The sequence below is a fragment of the Oncorhynchus kisutch genome, linkage group LG21 (genome assembly GCF_002021735.2).
Source record: "Oncorhynchus kisutch isolate 150728-3 linkage group LG21, Okis_V2, whole genome shotgun sequence".
Lineage (NCBI taxonomy): Eukaryota > Metazoa > Chordata > Actinopteri > Salmoniformes > Salmonidae > Oncorhynchus > Oncorhynchus kisutch.
In genome coordinates, this window is record NC_034194.2 from 46,701,291 (window position 1) to 46,720,408 (window position 19,118).

General features: G+C 44.1%; 2 protein-coding genes across 7 annotated transcripts in view; one reads left to right on the plus strand and one right to left on the minus strand.

The window, feature by feature from the left end:
• Nucleotides 1-701: 701 nt before the first annotated feature.
• ost4 (oligosaccharyltransferase complex subunit 4 (non-catalytic)) lies at nucleotides 702-3,560 on the plus strand. 2 transcript variants are annotated; one of them, XM_020478745.2, is made up of 3 exons: nucleotides 702-816; nucleotides 2,597-2,729; nucleotides 3,274-3,560. In XM_020478745.2, the coding sequence occupies exon 2, from the start codon at nucleotides 2,598-2,600 to the stop codon at nucleotides 2,709-2,711; it is 114 nt and encodes a 37-aa protein (XP_020334334.1). In that variant the 5' UTR covers nucleotides 702-816; nucleotide 2,597; the 3' UTR covers nucleotides 2,712-2,729; nucleotides 3,274-3,560. The 2 variants fall into 2 exon arrangements, with proteins under 2 accessions (XP_020334334.1, XP_031656746.1); XM_031800886.1 differs by having other exon boundaries at nucleotides 3,380-3,560.
• Nucleotides 3,561-10,480: 6,920 nt separating this feature from the next.
• Nucleotides 10,481-19,118, minus strand: part of agbl5 (AGBL carboxypeptidase 5) — a 73,483-nt gene continuing 64,845 nt past the window's right edge. For all 5 annotated transcript variants that reach the window (XM_031800697.1, XM_031800698.1, XM_031800700.1 and 2 more), the window contains 3 exons: nucleotides 12,960-13,123; nucleotides 12,735-12,850; nucleotides 10,481-11,545 (listed from right to left, as the gene is read on the minus strand). In XM_031800697.1, the coding sequence (XP_031656557.1) occupies nucleotides 11,468-11,545; nucleotides 12,735-12,850; nucleotides 12,960-13,123 (358 nt within the window). In that variant the 3' untranslated portion in view covers nucleotides 10,481-11,467. The remainder of the gene's footprint in view (nucleotides 11,546-12,734; nucleotides 12,851-12,959; nucleotides 13,124-19,118) is intronic.

The following is a 19,118-nucleotide window of genomic DNA, read 5'->3' on the forward strand; positions in this document are numbered from 1 at the left end:
CCAAATGAGGTGTTGGCTTTAGGGATGATCAGTGAGATACACCTGCTGGAGCGCGTGCTACGGATGGGTGTTGCCATCGTGACCAGTGAGCTGAGATAAGGCGGAGCTTTACCTAGCATAGACTTGTAGATGACCTGGAGCCAGTGGGTCTGGCGACGAATATGTAGCGAGGGCCAGCCGACTAGAGCATACAAGTCGCAGTGGTGGGTGGTATAAGGTGCTTTAGTGACAAAACGGATGGCACTGTGATAGACTGCATCCAGTTTGCTGAGTAGAGTGTTGGAAGCCATTTTGTAGATGACATCGCCGAAGTCGAGGATCGGTAGGATAGTCAGTTTTACTAGGGTAAGCTTGGCGGCTTGAGTGAAGGAGGCTTTGTTGCGGAATAGAAAGCCGACTCTTGATTTGATTTTCGATTGGAGATGTTTGATATGAGTCTGGAAGGAGAGTTCATTCATAATTATATTCATAGAAATCAGGAATGTAGCCTATTCATTCAGTCGATTCTGTTGCAAAACCTTTCTTAAACGGAAGCAAACGCAACGAAACAGGGAGGGACGTACCTGAATTTGTCCAATAGAAACTCCAAACAGTTGCAAAACGTTCCGTTGTGCAACAGAATCAGCGGAATGAATACACCCCAGGTTACAATATGTACAGACAGAACCGATCTATAAATTATATTTCTATGGCGCCGCCCTCATTACCATGACGTGGCCCTCTAGTCGGAAGCGACAGGACCGGAAACCTGCAGCACACATCAGAAAGGCAAACCGAGTCTGCAACGAACTAAATTACACATCAGCGAGAAATAACGTAAGGAATGCATTGGTTATTTTTTTTCTGAAATGTAGTCGAATGATTTATTTATTTTATAAAATCAAAGGCCGATTTTGCCGGAGAGTTGTGCTTTGCAACGTTGGCCACTGATGAAAACATGATCATAGCTATCCTCATTTTGTAACGTTAGGCATAACTAGCTAACGTTAGGATCGTCTTAATCATATTATCAACTATTCATAATGTGCCAATTATTAATGACCAGTCGGCCAACCATCCATGTTTTGCTAAGCTGCCTAGCTAATAGTCTAATGAGTAGTTAGGTAACTAGTGTCGTATTTTAAACAACGGCATGGGGGGGGACTAAATCTCCGACTTCAGTGTGTTCAAAACCCCTGGGAACGTGTTACTCCGACTGGGGAACAAAAGATTCAAAGTTCATCCAAATGGGGATTTCGGGCCTCTTTCTAGAGGGTTTCCGACCTCAAGTTAACTGGCGTCAGGATTCAACATTGTAGTTTTCCGAGTTCAGTTGTTTTGAACGCGGCATCAATCTATTAAAGTAGCTACTGGAGTTTTACTCCAGACATTTACCCGATACACAAACGTAGTCGTTATATTTCGAATGCCTAGCAGGACAGGAAAATTGTCCAAATCATGCACTTATCAAGAGAACAAACCCTGGTCATCTCAACATCCAGCGTCTCAACAATTACTTCCGGGTCGCGGAATATAGGGAATGTTCCAAATAAAAGTCCCTCGCGTAATAGTACATGAGTTTATTCATGATGTAATAGTATATGTATTTATTCATGATGTATGGAAAGTAATTGTCTAAACATGAACAATGATTCATATTTGTTCATATTTATGTGACACTTGCATAACATTTGGGTTTTTAAACTCCTTACAGAATGGTGATGATATGAATGTCCCCCCTCCACTCCTTACAGAATGATGGTGATAATATGTATATCCCCCCCTCCAGAATGGTGATGATATGAATGTCCCCCCCCCCCCCCCTCCACTCCTTACAGAATGATGGTGATAATATGTATGTCCCCCCCCCCTCCAGAATGGTAATGATATGTATGTTTCTGCCCCCCCCCCTCCAGAATGGTAATGATATGTATGTTTCTGACCCCCCCCCCAGAATGGTAATGATATGTATGTTTCTGCCCCCCCCAGAATGGTAATGATATGTATGTTTCTGCCCCCCCCAGAATGGTAATGATATGTTTGTTTCTGCCCCCCCAGAATGGTAATGATATGTATGTTTCTGCCCCCCCCCAGAATGGTAATGATATGTTTGTTTCTGCCCCCCCAGAATGGTAATGATATGTATGTTTCTGCTCCCCCCATCCAGAATGGTAATGATATGTATGTTTCTGCCCCCTCCAGAATGGTAATGATATGTATGTTTCTGCCCCCCCCCCCCCCCTCCAGAATGGTAATGATATGTATGTTTCTGCTCCACCCCCCTCCAGAATGGTAATGATATGTATGTTTCTGTCGCCCCCCCCCTTCCAGAATGGTAATGATATGTATGTTTCTGCTCCCCCCCCTCCAGAATGGTAATGATATGTATGTTTCTGCTCCCCCCATCCAGAATGGTAATGATATGTATGTTTCTGCTCCCCCCATCCAGAATGGTAATGATATGTATGTTTCTGCCCCCCCCCCCCCTCCAGAATGGTAATGATATGTATGTTTCTGCTCCCCCCCATCCAGAATGGTAATGATATGTATGTTTCTGCTCCCCCCCCATCCAGAATGGTAATGATATGTATGCTTCTGCCCCCTCCCCCCCCCCCAGAATGGTGACTGACGTGCAGCTGGCCATCTTTGCCAACATGTTGGGTGTGTCTCTGTTCCTGCTGGTGGTTCTATATCACTATGTAGCTGTCAACAACCCCAAGAAACTGGAGTAGAACTGCCCTGGAGAGGAGGTGAAGATTGTGGGAAGGATGTAGCCAGAGATCCCTCTCTACCACATTGTTTTTCTCTTCGAGTGGGAGGAGGCTCCGTTCTCAAATAGGGTAGCTCAGAGCCGGATATGGCTCGAGCATGTACCTCAATTCAAGTATTCAATATTCAAATGTACCCCGAATTCGCCCAGTATCCAGACTGCCAGATCAAGTCCTCATACTAGCTAGCTTAAACAGAGCTTCATGGACTGGCGTTGAACAACAAAGAAGCTGATTGGCTGACACTATCCTGTTGTTCAATGTGACATAATGGCTGCTGTGAATGAGGATGAAAATGGCAAAGTTCTTAAAAAATCAAGCGGTATTTCAAGCTTCTTGATTTGGCAGTCTGGATACTGGGTGAATTCAGGGTACATTGGAATATTGAATACTTGGATTGGTGAGGCTGTGGCTTCATCCCATATGGCACCCTATTCCCTATTTAGTGCACCACTTTTGACCAGGGCCCAAGTAGGCAATAGTGTGCGTCTCACATTGCACCATCTGACTCTTGGCCTGTCCTCAGAGCTGGCGGCTGAGGGGGACCAGAGAGAGACGCAGTAAGACGCCTCTCCTCACAGGTGGCGGCTGAGGGGGACCAGAGAGAGACGCAGTAAGACACCTCTCCTCACAGCTGGCGGCTGAGGGGGACCAGAGAGAGCAGCAGTGAGACGCCTCTCCTCACAGGTGGCGGCTGAGGGGGGTCCAGAGAGAGCAGCAGCCTCTTCTTCATCATTCATCTTTTCTCCTTCCTTGTCTGTCTCTCCCAGCCTGTACAGGAGTGTTTTCTAATAAAATGCCTGTCAACAAATGCTTATCAGTTTGGTGATTGACTGAAAAACCTTGTTGGCATTTCTACTAACATTAAGTGAACACACATTACAGTACTGCAATACGGATGGAATTCATGGATTTTACTAGCCTGGGTCAAAAATCGGTGCCATGGGATATTTGGGAAGGCAAAAAATGTAGCCCGGTCTGGAAAGAGCCAGCCCCGGGCTCTTAAATTCCATTCCATCCCTGTGTACACTATGCACACACAGCTTTCTGTAAACATTCAGTAACTGATCTACTGTTGAAGTCCTTCTATACAATTATTTTATGTCAGATAGCACGATGGCCATCTGTAATAATTGTTTAGTGTCAGATATTACAGATGGCCATCGTGCTAATTGTTGTTTTAAGGGGGTAGATCAACTTTAATATTGCAGATACAGGGCATTCGGGAAGTATTCAGACCCGTTGACGTTTTCCACATTGTTACATTACAACCTTATTCTAAAATTAAATATCCTCGATCTACACACAATACCCCATAATGACATCACAATGAGAAAGCAAAAACAAGTTTTCCAAATGTATTACTTTTTTTTTTTTTAACATACCTTTTTATTTGCATAAGTATTCAGACCCTTTGCTATGAGACTCACAATTGAGCTAAGGTGCATCCTGTTTCCATTGATCATCCTTGATGTTTCTACAACTTGGGAGTCCGCCTGTGGTATATTCAATTGATTGGACAGGATTTGGAAAGACACACACCTGTCTATATAATGTCCCACAGTTGACAGCGCATGTCAGGGCAAAAACCAAGCCATGAGGTTGAAGGAATTGTCCGTAGTGCTCCGAGACAGGATTGTGTCGAGGCACAGATCTGGGGAAGGGTACCAAAACATTTATGCAGAATTGAAGATCCCCAAGAACACAGTGGCCTCCATCATTATTAAATGGAAGAAGTTTGCCTTGAACCATGAAGACTCTTCTTAGAGCTGTCCGCCCGGCTAAACTGAGCAATCGGGGGAGAAAGGCCTTGGTCAGGGAGGTGACTCTGACAGCGCTCCAGAGTTCCTCTGTGGAGATGGGAGAACCATCCAGAAGGACAACCATCTCTGCAGCACTCCGCCAATCAGGCCTTTATGGTAGAGTGGCCAGACGGAAGCCACTCCTCAGTAAAAGGCACACGAAAGCCCGCTTGGAATTTGCCAAAAGGCACCTAAAGGACTCTCAGACCATGAGAAATAAGATTCTCTGGTCTGATGAAACCAAGATTGAACTCTTTGGCCTGAATGCCAAGCGTCACGTGTGGAGGAAACCTAGCACCATCCCTACGGTGAAGCATGTTGGTGGCAGCATCATGCTGTGAGGACGTTTTTCAGCATCGGACTGGGAGACTTGTCAAGGGAAATAAAAATATATATGTATTAGTCACATGCGCCGAATACAACAGGTGTAGTAGACCTCACAGTGAAATGCTGAATACAACAGGTGTAGTAGACCTTACAGTGAAATGCTGAATACAACAGGTGTAGTAGACCTTACAGTGAAATGCTGAATACAACAGGTGTAGTAGACCTTACAGTGAAATGCTGAATACAACAGGTGTAGTAGACCTCACAGTGAAATGCTGAATACAACCGGTCTTACTCACATCAGCTGAGGACAGCGTGATCACACAGTCTTCCGATACAGCTGGTGCTCTCATGCATGTTTCAGTGATATTTGCCTCAAAGTGAGCATAGAAGTAGTTTAGCTCGTCTGGTAGGCTCGTGTCACTGGGCAGCTCTCAGCTGTGCTTCCCTTCATAGTCTGTAATGGTTTGCAAGCCCTGCCACATCTGACAAGCATCAGACCCGGTGTAGTACAATGCGATCTGAGTCCTGTATTGACACCTTTCCTGTTTGATGGTTCGTCAGAGGGCATAGCAGGATTTCTTATAAGCTTCCGTTCCTTGAAAGCGACAGCTCCCTTCAGCTCAATGCGAATGCTGCCTGTAATCCATGGCTACTGGTTGGGGTATGTACGGGGGGAAGACGTCATCGATGCACTTATTGATGACGGTAATTTTTGTAATTTTTTTATTTAACCTTTATTTAACCAGGTAGGCAAGTTGAGAACAAGTTCTCATTTACAACTGCGACCTGGCCAAGATAAAGCAAAGCAGTGCGACAAAAACAACACAGAGTTTCACATGGAACAAACAAGCGTAGAGTCAATAACACAAAATAAAACTATATATACAGTGAGTGCAAATGTAGTAAGATTAGTGAGGTAAAGCAATAAATAGGCCGTAGTGGTGAATTAATTACAATTCAGCATTAACACTGGATTGATAGATGTGAAGACGATGATGTGGAAGTAGAGATACTGAGGTGCAAAATAGCAAAAATAAATAATATGGGGATGAGGTAGTTGGTTGGGCTATTTACAGATGGGCTGTGTACAGGTGCAGTGATCCGTAAGCTTCTCTAACAGCTGATGATTAAAGTTAGTAAGGGAGATTTAAGTCTCCAGCTTCAGTGATTTTTGAATTCGTTCCAGTCATTGGCAGCAGAGAACTGGAAGGAAAGGCAGCCAAAGAGGAGTTGGCTCTGGGGATGACCAGTGAAATATACCTGCTGGATCGCGTGCTACGGGTGGGTGTTGCTATGGTGACCAGTGAGCTGAGATAAGGCGGGGCTTTACCGAGCAAAGACTTATAGGTGACCTTGAACCAGTGGGTTTGTAACGGTTCTCTTGTGGTGAAGGAGAGTCGGACCAAAATGCGGCGTGTAGATTGCGATCCATGTTTAATAAACAAACGTAAAACACGAATCAATACAAACACTACAAAACAAAGAACGTAACAAAAACCGAAACAGTCCTATCTGGTGCAAACACAGAGACAGGAACAATCACCCACAGACACACAGTGAAACCCAGGCTACCTAAATATGGTTCCCAATCAGAGACAATGACTAACACCTGCCTCTGATTGAGAACCATATCAGGCCAGACATAGAAATAGACAAACTAGACATGAAACATAGAATGTCCACTCAGCTCACACCCTGACCAACCAAAACATAGAAATATACAAAGTAAACTATGGTCAGGGTGTGACAGGGTTTGGCGACGAATATGAAGCGAGGGCCAGCCAATGAGAGCATACAGGTCACAGTGGTGGGTAATATATGAGGCTTTGGTGACAAAATGGATGGCACTGTGATAGACTGCATCCAATTTGCTGAGTAGAGTGTTGGAGGCTAGGATCGGTAGGATAGTCTGTTTTACGAGGGTATGTTTAGTAGCATGAGTGAAGGAGGTTTTTTTGTGAAATATGAAGCCAATTCTAGGTTTAATTTTGGATTGGAGATGCTTAATGTGAAGGAGAGGAAGGAGAGTTTACAGTCTAACCAGACACCTAGGTATTTGTAGTTGTCCACGTATTCTAAGTCAGAGCCGTCCAGAGTAGTGATGCTGGACGGGCGGGCAGGTGTGGGCAGGGATCGGTTGAAGATCATGCATTTAGTTTTACTGGCATTTAAGAGCAGTTGGAGGCCATGGAAGGAGAGTTGTATGGCATTGAAGCTTGTCTGGAGGTTAGTTAACACAGTGTCCAAAGAGGGGTCAGACGTATACAGAAGTATAGAATGACAGATGTGCGTCAGAGCCGGTGTAGTACGATTCAATCTTATCCCTGTATTGGCGCTTTGCCTGTTTGATGGTTCGTCGGAGGGCTTAGCAGGATTTCTTATAAGCTTCCGTGTTAGAGTCCCGCACCTTGAAAGCGACAGCTCTACCCTTCAGTTCAGTGCGAATGTTGCCTGTAATCCATGGCTTCTGGTTGGGGTATGTACGTACAGACACTGTGGGGATGATGTCCTCGATGCACTTATTGATAAAGCCAGTGACTGATATGGTGTATTCCTCAATGCCATTGGAGGAATCCCAGGACATATTCCAGTCTGTGCTGCAAATCAGTCCTGTAGCTTAGCATCCGCTTCATCTGACCACTTTTTTACTGATCTAGTCACTGGTGCCACCTGCTTTAATTTGTGCTTGTAAGCAGGAATCAGGACAATGGAATTATGGTCAGATTTGCCAAATGGAGGGTGAGGGAGAGCTTGATATGCTTCTCTGTGTGTGGAGTACAGGAGGTCCAGATTTATTTTCCCTCTGGTTGCACATTTAACATGCTGATGGAAATGTGGTAAAAGGGATTTAAGTTTCCCTGCATTAAAGTCCCAGGCTACCAGGAGCGCCGCCTCTGGGTGTTTGCTTATGGCGGAATACAGTTCATTCAATGCGGTCTTTGTGCCAACCTCTGACTGTGGTGGTATGTAAACAGCTACGAAGAATACAGATACAGAGCTGCTTCCTGTGCTTGGCCCTCATATGTTGAACATAATAAACGGCTCTCTGTCCACCGGATGTGTACCAAACTCACTAAAAGTTGCAGTAATAAAGCTTCTCTTAAAAAAGCCAAACATTGACTCAGAAAATATAAAAACTATCAGCCTATATCGAATCTCCCATTCCTCACAAAAATGTTAGAAAAAGCTGTTGCGCAGTAACTCACTGCCTTCCTGAAGACAAAACAATGTATCCGAAATGCTTCAGTCTGGTTTTAGATCCCATCATAGCACTGAGACTGCACTTGTGAAGGTGGTAAATGACCTTTTAATGGCATCAGACCGAGGCTCTGCATCTGTCCTCGTGCTCCTAGACCTTAGTGCTGCTTTTGATACCATGGATCACCACATTCTTTTGGAGAGATTGGAAACCCAAATTGGTCTACACGGACAAGTTCTGACCCGGTTTAGGTCTTGTCTGTCGGAAAGATATCAGTTTGTCTCTGTGAATGGTTTGTCCTCTGACAAATCAACTGTAAGTTTCGGTGTTCCTCAAGGTTCCGTTTTAGGACCACTATGGTTTTCACTATATGTTTTCCCTCTTGGTGATGTCATTCGGAAACATAATGTTAACTTTCACTGCTATGCGGAAAACACACAGCTGTATATTTCGTTGAAACATGGTGAAGCCCCAAAATTGCCCTCCCTGGAAGCCTGTGTTTCAGATATAAGGAAGTGGAGAGCAGCAAATGTTCTACTTTTAAACTTGGACAAAACAGAGATGCTTGTTCTAGGTCCCAAGAAACAAAGAGATCTTCTGTTGGATCTGACAATTAATCTTGATAGTTGTACAGTCGTCTCAAATAAAACTGTGAAGGACCTCGGCGTTACTCTGGACCCTGATCTCTCTTTTGACGAACATATCAAGACTGTTTCAAGGACAGCTTTTTTCCATCTACAGTTGAAGTCGGAAATTTACATACACTAGGTTGGAGTCATTAAAACTCGTTTTTCAATCCCCCCACACATTTCTTGTTAACAAACTATAGTTTTGGCAAGTCGGTTAGGACATCTACTTTGTGCATGACACAAGTAATTTTTCCAACAATTGTTTACAGATTATTTCACTTGTAATTCACTGTATCACAATTCCAGTGGGTCAGAAGTTTACATGCACTAAGTTGACTGTGCCTTTAAACATTTGGAAAATTCCAGAAAATGATGCCATGGCTTTAGAAGCTTCTGATAGGCTAATTGACATCATTTTAGTTAATTGGAGGTGTACCTGTGGATGTATTTCAAGGCCTACCTTCAAACTCAGTGTCTCTTTGCTTGACATCATGGGAAAATCAAAAGAAATCAGCCAAGACCTCAGAAAAAATGGTATACCTCCGCAAGTCTGGTTCATCCTTGGGAGCAATTTCCAAACACCTGAAGGTACCACGTTCAACTGTTAAAACAATAGTACGCAAGTATAAACACCATGGGACAATGCAGCCGTCATACTGCTCAGACGTGTTCTGTCTTCTAGAGATAACAGGGTATAACAGAACTCATATGGCAGACAAAAACCTGAGAAGAAATCCAAACAGGAAGGAAGAACTCAATTTTGAAAACAGTGCCATTTGATGTCCATCTTAGATATGGATGAGAATGCACTTCCTAGGGCTTCCACAAGACGTCACCGTCTTTAGATTCTGGTTGTATGATTCTACTATAAAGGAGGGGCTCATAATATCTCTTTGAGTGGGTGGTCTGGCAGAAAGCCTCGGTCTCATTGCGCGCCATACACCATACACTACAGACTATACACCATACACTACAGACTATACACCATATACACCAGACTATACACCATACACTACAGACTATACACCATACACTACAGACTATACACCATACACTACAGACTATACACCATACACTACAGACTATACACCATACACTACAGACTATACACCATACACTACAGACTATACACCATACACTACAGACTATACACCATACACTACAGACTATACACCATACACTACAGACTATACACCATACACTACAGACTATACACCATACACTACAGACTATACACCATACACTACAGACTATACACCATACACTACAGACTATACACCATACACTACAGACTATACACCATACACTACAGACCATACACCATACACTACAGACTATACACCATACACTACAGACTATACACCATACACTACAGACTATACACCATACACTACAGACTATACACCATACACTACAGACTATACACCATACACTACAGACTATACACCATACACTACAGACTATACACCATACACTACAGACCATACACCATACACTACAGACTATACACCATACACTACAGACTATACACCATACACTACAGACTATACACCATACACTACAGACTATACACCATACACTACAGACTATACACCATACACTACAGACTATACACCATACACTACAGACTATACACCATACACTACAGACTATATAACATACACGCACACAGAGAGAGAGAAACACTTGTACCATTACACACCACTCTGGTTTAATCAAGCATTTTGCAACACCAGCAATAACATCTGATAAATATGTGTATGTGACCAATAAAATGTGATTTGATTTTATCTCAGCATCATTGTAGCTGTTGTACATCAGTGTGGTGGACTAATGTTCGTTCCAAATGGCAAAGTATTGACTAGATAGACACCTATGAACCCTGCTCCAAAGTAGAGCACTATATAGGGCCCTGCTCCAAAGTAGAGCACTATATAGGGCCCTGCTCCAAAGCAGAGCACAACATAGGGCCCTGCTCCAAAGTAGAGCACTATATAGGGCCCTGCTCCAAAGTAGAGCACTATATAGGGCCCTGCTCCAAAGTAGAGCACAACATAGGGCCCTGCTCCAAAGTAGAGCACTATATAGGGCCCTGCTCCAAAGCAGGGCACTATATAGGGCCCTGCTCCAAAGTAGAGCACAACATAGGGCCCTGCTCCAAAGCAGTGCACTATATAGGGCCCTGCTCCAAAGTAGAGCACAACATAGGGCCCTGCTCCAAAGCAGTGCACTATATAGGGCCCTGCTCCAAAGTAGAGCACAATATAGGGCCCTGCTCCAAAGCAGTGCACTATATAGGGCCCTGCTCCAAAGTAGAGCACTATATAGGGCCCTGCTCCAAAGTAGAGCACTATATACGGGAGCCTTTATAGGAATGCTGTGAGAGAGGGGAAGGCTTTCAATCATTAAACGTATGATATATTCAGATTATTATACTTTACAGGTCATTAAACGTATGATATATTCAGATTATTATACTTTACAGGTCATTAAACATATGATATATTCAGATTATTATACTTTACAGGTCATGCAGAGGATTTTACAGCAGCTAACACACAAGAAGCTTTACATTACACAATATACACTGCAGTATTTCAACACACACACACACGTATAAGAATCACACAGTTAAAAAGATTTAATAAAATAGTTCTGTCTAAAAGGTGTTGTGGTGCTAACAGGTGCCTGGTCTCTCAGAGGGAAGTGTGTGTCAGTCTGGATCCAGTCCCCACTGTCCTGGTTGGGAATGTGTAGTTATCATGCCTCTCCACACAGGGGTGCTGTTTCACACAGAGACACTGCCTCAGCCTCGAACCCGGTCTTCTCCTCACAAACCTACAAAGACAGGACACACTGCTAGGTGGTGTATGTTTCGGGTGTGTTTAGTTGTGGTGTGAGTCTGTAGTGTGAGTCTGTGGTGAGTCTGTGGGGTGAGTCTGTGGTGAGTGTGTGGTGTGAGTCTGTAGTGAGTCTGTGGTGTGAGTCTGTGTGTGGTGGTTACTTGTGGCTCTGTGGTGTGAGTCTGTGGTGTGAGTCTGTGGTGTGAATCTGTGGGGTGAGTCTGTGGGGTGAGTCTGTGGGGTGAGTCTGTGGGGTGAGTCTGTGTGGTGAGTCTGTGGTGTGAGTCTGTGGTGTGAGTCTGTAGTGAGTCTGTAGTGAGTCTGTGTGGTGGTGTGAGTCTGTGGTGTGAGTCTGTGTGTGGTGGGTTACTTGTGGCTCTGTGGTGTGAGTCTGTAGTGAGTCTGTGTGGTGAGTCTGTAGTGAGTCTGTGTGGCGGTGTGAGTCTGTGGTGTGAGTCTGTGGTGTGAGTCTGTGTGTGGTGGTTACTTGTGGCTCTGTGGTGAGTCTGTGTAGTGAGTCTGTGGTGTGAGTCTGTGGGGTGAGTCTGTGGGGTGAGTCTGTGTGTGTGGTGGTTACTTGTGGCTCTGTGGTGGGAGTCTGTAGTGAGTCTGGTGTGAGTCTGTGGTGTGAGTCTGGTGTGAGTCTGGTGTGAGTCTGTGGTGTGAGTCTGTGGTGTGAGTCTGTGGTGTGAGTCTGTGGTGTGAGTATGTAGTGAGTCTGTGGTGTGAGTCTGTGTGTGGTGGTTACTTGTGGCTCTGTGGTGTGAGTCTGTGGTGTGAGTCTGTAGTGAGTCTGTGGTGTGACTCTGTAGTGAGTCTGTGGTGTGAGTCTGTAGTGAGTCTGTGGTGTGAATCTGTGTGTGGTGGTTACTTGTGGCTCTGTGGTGTGAGTCTGTGGTGTGAGTCTGTAGTGAGTCTGTGGTATGAGTCTGTGGTGTGAGTGGGTGTGGTGGTTACTTGTGGCTCTGTGGTGTGAGTCTGTGGTGTGAGTCTGTAGTGAGTCTGTGGTGTGAGTCTGTGGTGTGAGTCTGTGGTGTGAGTCTGTGTGTGGTGGTTACTTGTGGCTCTGTGGTGTGAGTCTGTGGTGTGAGTCTGTGGTGTGAGTGTGTGTGGTGGTTACTTGTGGCTCTGTGGTGTGAGTCTGTGGTGTGAGTCTGTGGTGTGAGTCTGTGTGTGGTGGTTACTTGTGGCTCTGTGGTGTCTTCAGTACTAGAATGTGTGTAGAGGGAACTCCTGTCCGTGTTCTTCAGCAGGGCTCTGGAAACAAGACGCAACGAAGGAACCTCCTTCTCCGACACACCTACACAAACACACAATATATAATCATGTGTGTGTGTGTGTGTGTGTGTGTGTGTGTGTGTGTGTGTGTGTGTGTGTGTGTGTGTGTGTGTGTGTGTGTGTGTGTGTACCTAGGTGTCTGCGGAGGCCAGGTTTCAGGAGTCTCCAGACCCTCATGGTAGTTGACTCCTCCCAGCTGCCAGAGGAGGCGGGGTTAAGGCCAGCAGTGGGAGTGTCTGTGGTTGACTCCGCCCTCCTAATGGGAATACGGCTGGCCCGAGGCTGCAGCTCACACCTGGACAGACGGGTAGATTGATAGAAGTTAGACAGGTAACAGACAGACGGATAAGAGACAGACAAATAGACAGATGTTAGACAGGTAACAGACAGACAGGTAGGTAGATAAAGGTTAGACAGGTAACAGACAGACAGGTAGGTAGATAGAGGTTAGACAGGTAACAGACAGACAGGTAGGTAGATAGAGGTTAGACGGGTTAGAGACAGACAGGTAGGTAAATAGAGGTTAGACAGGTAACAGACAGACAGATAGACAGGTAAGAGACAGACAGATAGACAGGTAAGAGACAGACAGGTAGGTAGATAGAGGTTAGACGGGTTAGAGACAGACAGGTACAGTTGAAGTTTACATACACCTTAGACAAATACATTTAAACTCAGTTTTTCACAATTCCTGACATTTAATCCTAGTAAAAATTCGCTGACTTAGGTCAGTTAGGATCACCACTTTATTTCAAGAATGTGAAATGTCAGAATAATAGTAGAGAGAATTATTTATTTCAGCTTTTATTTCTTTCATCACATTCCCAGTGGGTCAGAAGTTTACATACAGTCAATTAGTATTCTGTAGCATTGCCTTTAAATTGTTTAACTTAGGTCAAATGTTTCGGGTAGCCTTCCACAAGCTTCCCACAATAAGTTGGGTGAATTTTGGCCCATTCCTCCTGACAGAGCTGGTGTAACGGAGTCAGGTTTGTAGACTCGCACACACTTTTTCAGTTCTGCCCACAATGTTTCTATAGGATTGAGGCCAGGGCTTTGTGATGGCCACTCCAATACCTTGACTTTGTTGTCCTTAAGCCATTTTGCCACAACTTCGGAAGTATGCTTTGGGTCTTTGTCCATTTGGAAGACCCATTTGCGACCAAGTTTTAACTTCCTGACTGATGTCTTGAGATGTTGCTTCAATATATCCGCAAAATTTCCCTCCCTCATGATGCCATCTATTTTGTGAAGGGCACCAGTCCCTCCTGCAGTAAAGCACCCCCACAACATGATGCTGGCACCCCCGTGCTTCACGTTTGGGATGGTGTTCTTCGGCTTGCAAGCCTCCTCCTTTTTCCTCCAAACATAACGATGGTCATTATGGCCAAAAAGTTATATTTTTGTTCCATCAGACCAGAGGACATTTCTCCAAAAAGTACGATCTTTGTCCCCATGTGCTGTTGCAAACCGTTGTCTGGCTTTTTTATGGCGGTTTTGGACCAGAGGCTTCTTCCTTGCTGAGTGGCCTTTCAGATTATGTCGATACAGGACTCGTTTTACTGTGGATATAGATATTCTGTACCGGTTTCCTCCAGCATCTTCACAAGGTCCTTTGCTGTTGTTCTGGGATTGATTTGCACTTTTCTCACCAAAGTACGTTCATCTCTAGGAGACAGAACGCGTCTCCTTCCTGAGCGGTATGACGCCTGCGTGGTCCCATGTTGTTTATACTTGCGTACTAATGTTTGTACAGATGAACATGGTACCTTCAGGTGTTTGGAAATTGCTCCCAAGGATGAACCAGACTTGTGGAGGTATACAATTGGTCTTGGTTGATTTCTGTTGATTTTCCCATGATGTCAAAGAGGCACTGAGTTTGAAGGTAGGCCTTGAAATACATCCACAGGTACTCCTCCTATCGACTCAAATTATGTCAATTAGCCTATCAGAAGCTTCTAAAGCCATGGCATCATTTTCTGGAATTTTTCAAGCTGTTTAAAGGCACAGTCAACTTAGTGTATGTAAACTTCTGACCCACTGGAACTGTGATACAGTGAATTATAAGTGAAATAATCTGTCAACAATTGTTGGAAAAAGTACTTGTGTCATGCACAAAGTAGATGTCCTAACCGACTTGCCAAAACTATAGTTTGTTAACAATAAATTTGTGGAGTGGTTGGAAAATGAGTTTTAATGACTCCAACCTAAGTGTATGTAAACTTCCGACTTCAACTGAAGATAGATGTTAGAGACCGTCAGACAGGTAGAGGTTAGACAGCTAAGAGACAGACAGGTAGGTAGATAAATGTTAGACAGGTAAGAGACAGTCAGATAGTGTCTGTCTGTCGATCACCACATTCTTTTGGAGAGATTAGAAACCCTAATTGGTCTACACCAGGAGCCTGGGCATCTATTTTCCATGCAGGGCCACATAAGAATATATTTTTGCCATCGCGGACCAGAATCCTATTACAGGATTATACATCATGTGTATGACTGTGTTGACAGATACAGTGGGGCATAAAAGTATTTAGTCAGCCACCAATTGTGCAAGTTCTCCCACTTAAAAAGATGAGAGAGGCCTGTAATTTTCATCATAGGTACACTTCAACTATGACAGACAAAATTAGAAAAAAAAATCCAGAAAATCACATTGTAGGATTTTTTATGAATTTATTTGCAAATTATGGTGGAAAATAAGTATTTGGTCACCTACAAACAAGCAAGATTTCTGGCATCCATGTTCTCCTTTTGGTAGGTATCTTCATTATTAAACAGGGAAAAGTACACTGTGCATTCAGCACCATGGACAGAACTCGTTAATAACCGGTATGAACAAAAACACAAGAAAGAGGGAGAGCTCAACATTACATTTAAACTACTCAGTGTGAGGAGGGAAGTCTCTGATGGGCGGTGACTAGAGCAGTGAAGTCAGGTATAGTTTCTGATGTCGTTATGCGCAGGATTGCTGTGAGGTGAGAGTCAGTAAGAGATGATCTGTTTCTTGACTTGTTATATTTCATCACTGACAATGTCTGTTCACATACATAGGTTGACCCAAACAGTACAAACATCTTCTGAGCATGACTCCTAATCTTTGGAAAGTTGTGTTCATCGAGAGATAGAACCTTGTCAGTGACATTGTTTTGAATAGTTCTCCAATCACTGCATCAGACTGAAGAGCGATAAGCTCAAGTTGCAGGTCAGTGGGAGCGTTATCCACATTGAAGGTGAAAGGAGAGAAAACCAACATGTCATTTTCCAACACTTTGAAATCCTCAAAACGATGAGAAAACTCACCGTTCAAAGCACACAGCAGCGATGTATACTTCTCCCTCTGATCATCTGATAGGGAACAGACTAGTAGTGTCATCTGATAGGGAACAGACTAGTAGTGTCATCTGATAGGGAACAGACTAATAGTGTCATCTGATAGGGAACAGACTAGTAGTGTCATCTGATAGGGAACAGACTAGTAGTGTCATCTGATAGGGAACAGACTAGTAGTGTCATCTGATAGGGAACAGACTAATAGTGTCATCTGATAGGGAACAGACTAGTAGTGTCATCTGATAGGGAACAGACTAGTAGTGTCATCTGATAGGGAACAGACTAGTAGTGTCATCTGATAGGGAACAGACTAGTAGTGTCATCTGATAGGGAACAGACTAGTAGTGTCATCTGATAGGGAACAGACTAGTAGTGTCATCTGATAGGGAACAGACTAGTAGTGTCATCTGATAGGGAACAGACTAGTAGTGTCATCTGATAGGGAACAGACTAGTAGTGTCATCTGATAGGGAACAGACTAGTAGTGTCATCTGATAGGGAACAGACTAGTAGTGTCATCTGATAGGGAACAGACTAGTAGTGTCATCTGATAGGGAACAGACTAGTAGTGTCATCTGATAGGGAACAGACTAGTAGTGTCATCTGATAGGGAACAGACTAGTAGTGTCATCTGATAGGGAACAGACTAGTAGTGTCATCTGATAGGGAACAGACTAGTAGTGTCATCTGATAGGGAACAGACTAGTAGTGTCATCTGATAGGGAACAGACTAGTAGTGTCATCTGATAGGGAACAGACTAGTAGTGTCATCTGATAGGGAACAGACTAGTAGTGTCATCTGATAGGGAACAGACTAGTAGTGTCATCTGATAGGGAACAGACTAGTAGTGTCATCTGATAGGGAACAGACTAGTAGTGTCGGAAGGTGGGTGAGATTGTTGTCATCTGATAGGGAACAGACTAGTAGTGTCATCTGATAGGGAACAGACTAGTAGTGTCGGAAGGTGGGTGAGATTGTTGTCATCTGATAGGGAACAGACTAGTAGTGTCATCTGATAGGAACAGACTAGTAGTGTCGGAAGGTGGGTGAAATTGTTGTCATCTGATAGGGAACAGACTAATAGTGTCATCTGATAGGGAACAGACTAGTAGTGTCATCTGATAGGGAACAGACTAGTAGTGTCATCTGATAGGGAACAGACTAATAGTGTCATCTGATAGGGAACAGACTACTAGTGTCATCTGATAGGGAACAGACTAGTAGTGTCATCTGATAGGGAACAGACTAATAGTGTCATCTGATAGGGAACAGACTAGTAGTGTCATCTGATAGGGAACAGACTAGTAGTGTCATCTGATAGGGAACAGACTAGTAGTGTCATCTGATAGGGAACAGACTAGTAGTGTCATCTGATAGGGAACAGACTAGTAGTGTCATCTGATAGGGAACAGACTAGTAGTGTCATCTGATAGGGAACAGACTAGTAGTGTCATCTGATAGGGAACAGACTAGTAGTGTCATCTGATAGGGAACAGACTACTAGTGTCATCTGATAGGGAACAGACTAGTAGTGTCATCTGATAGGGAACAGACTAGTAGTGTCATCTGATAGGGAACAGACTAGTAGTGTCATCTGATAGGGAACAGACTAGTAGTGTCATCTGATAGGGAACAGACTAGTAGTGTCATCTGATAGGGAACAGACTAGTAGTGTCATCTGATAGGGAACAGACTAGTAGTGTCATCTGATAGGGAAGAGACTAGTAGTGTCATCTGATAGGGAACAGACTAGTAGTGTCGGAAGGTGGGGGAGATTGTTGTCATCTGATAGGGAACAGACTAGTAGTGTCGGAAGGTGGGTCAGATTGTTGTCATCTGATAGGGAACAGACTAGTAGTGTCATCTGATAGGGAACAGACTAGTAGTGTCATCTGATAGGGAACAGACTACTAGTGTCATCTGATAGGGAACAGACTAGTAGTGTCATCTGATAGGGAACAGACTAGTAGTGTCATCTGATAGGGAACAGACTAGTAGTGTCATCTGATAGGGAACAGACTAGTAGTGTCATCTGATAGGGAACAGACTAGTAGTGTCATCTGATAGGGAACAGACTAGTAGTGTCATCTGATAGGGAACAGACTAGTAGTGTCATCTGATAGGGAACAGACTAGTAGTGTCATCTGATAGGGAACAGACTAGTAGTGTCATCTTGATAGGGAACAGACTAGTAGTGTCATCTGATAGGGAACAGACTAGTAGTGTCATCTGATAGGGAACAGACTAGTAGTGTCATCTGATAGGGAACAGACTATAGTGTCATCTGATAGGGAACAGACTAGTAGTGTCATCTGATAGGGAACAGACTAGTAGTGTCAGAAGGTGGGTCAGATTGTTGTCATCTGATAGGGAACAGACTAGTAGTGTCAGAAGGTGGGTCAGACTTGTCATCTGATAGGGAACAGACTAGTAGTGTCAGAAGGTGGGTCAGATTGTTGTCATCTGATAGGGAACAGACTAGTAGTGTCAGAAGGTGGGTCAGATTGTTGTCATCTGATAGGGAACAGACTAGTAGTGTCAGAAGGTGGGTCAGACTGTTGTCGTCTGATAGGGAACAGACTAGTAGTGTCAGAAGGTGGGTCAGATTGTTGTCATCTGATAGGGAACAGACTAGTAGTGTCAGAAGGTGGGGGAGATTGTTGTCATCTGATAGGGAACAGACTAGTAGTGTCGGAAGGTGGGTCAGACTGTTGTCATCTGATAGGGAACAGACTAGTAGTGTCGGAAGGTGGGTGAGATTGTTGTCATCTGATAGGGAACAGACTAGTAGTGTCGGAAGGTGGGGGAGATTGTTGTCATCTGATAGGGAACAGACTAGTAGTGTCAGAAGGTGGGTCAGACTTGTCATCTGATAGGGAACAGACTAGTAGTGTCAGAAGGTGGGTCAGATTGTTGTCATCTGATAGGGAACAGACTAGTAGTGTCAGAAGGTGGG

Excerpts from the sequence above, each read along its gene's own strand:
- ost4 (XM_020478745.2), top strand. The coding sequence starts at position 2,598 with ATGGTGACTGACGTGCAGCTGGCCATCTTTGCCAACATGTTGGGTGTG.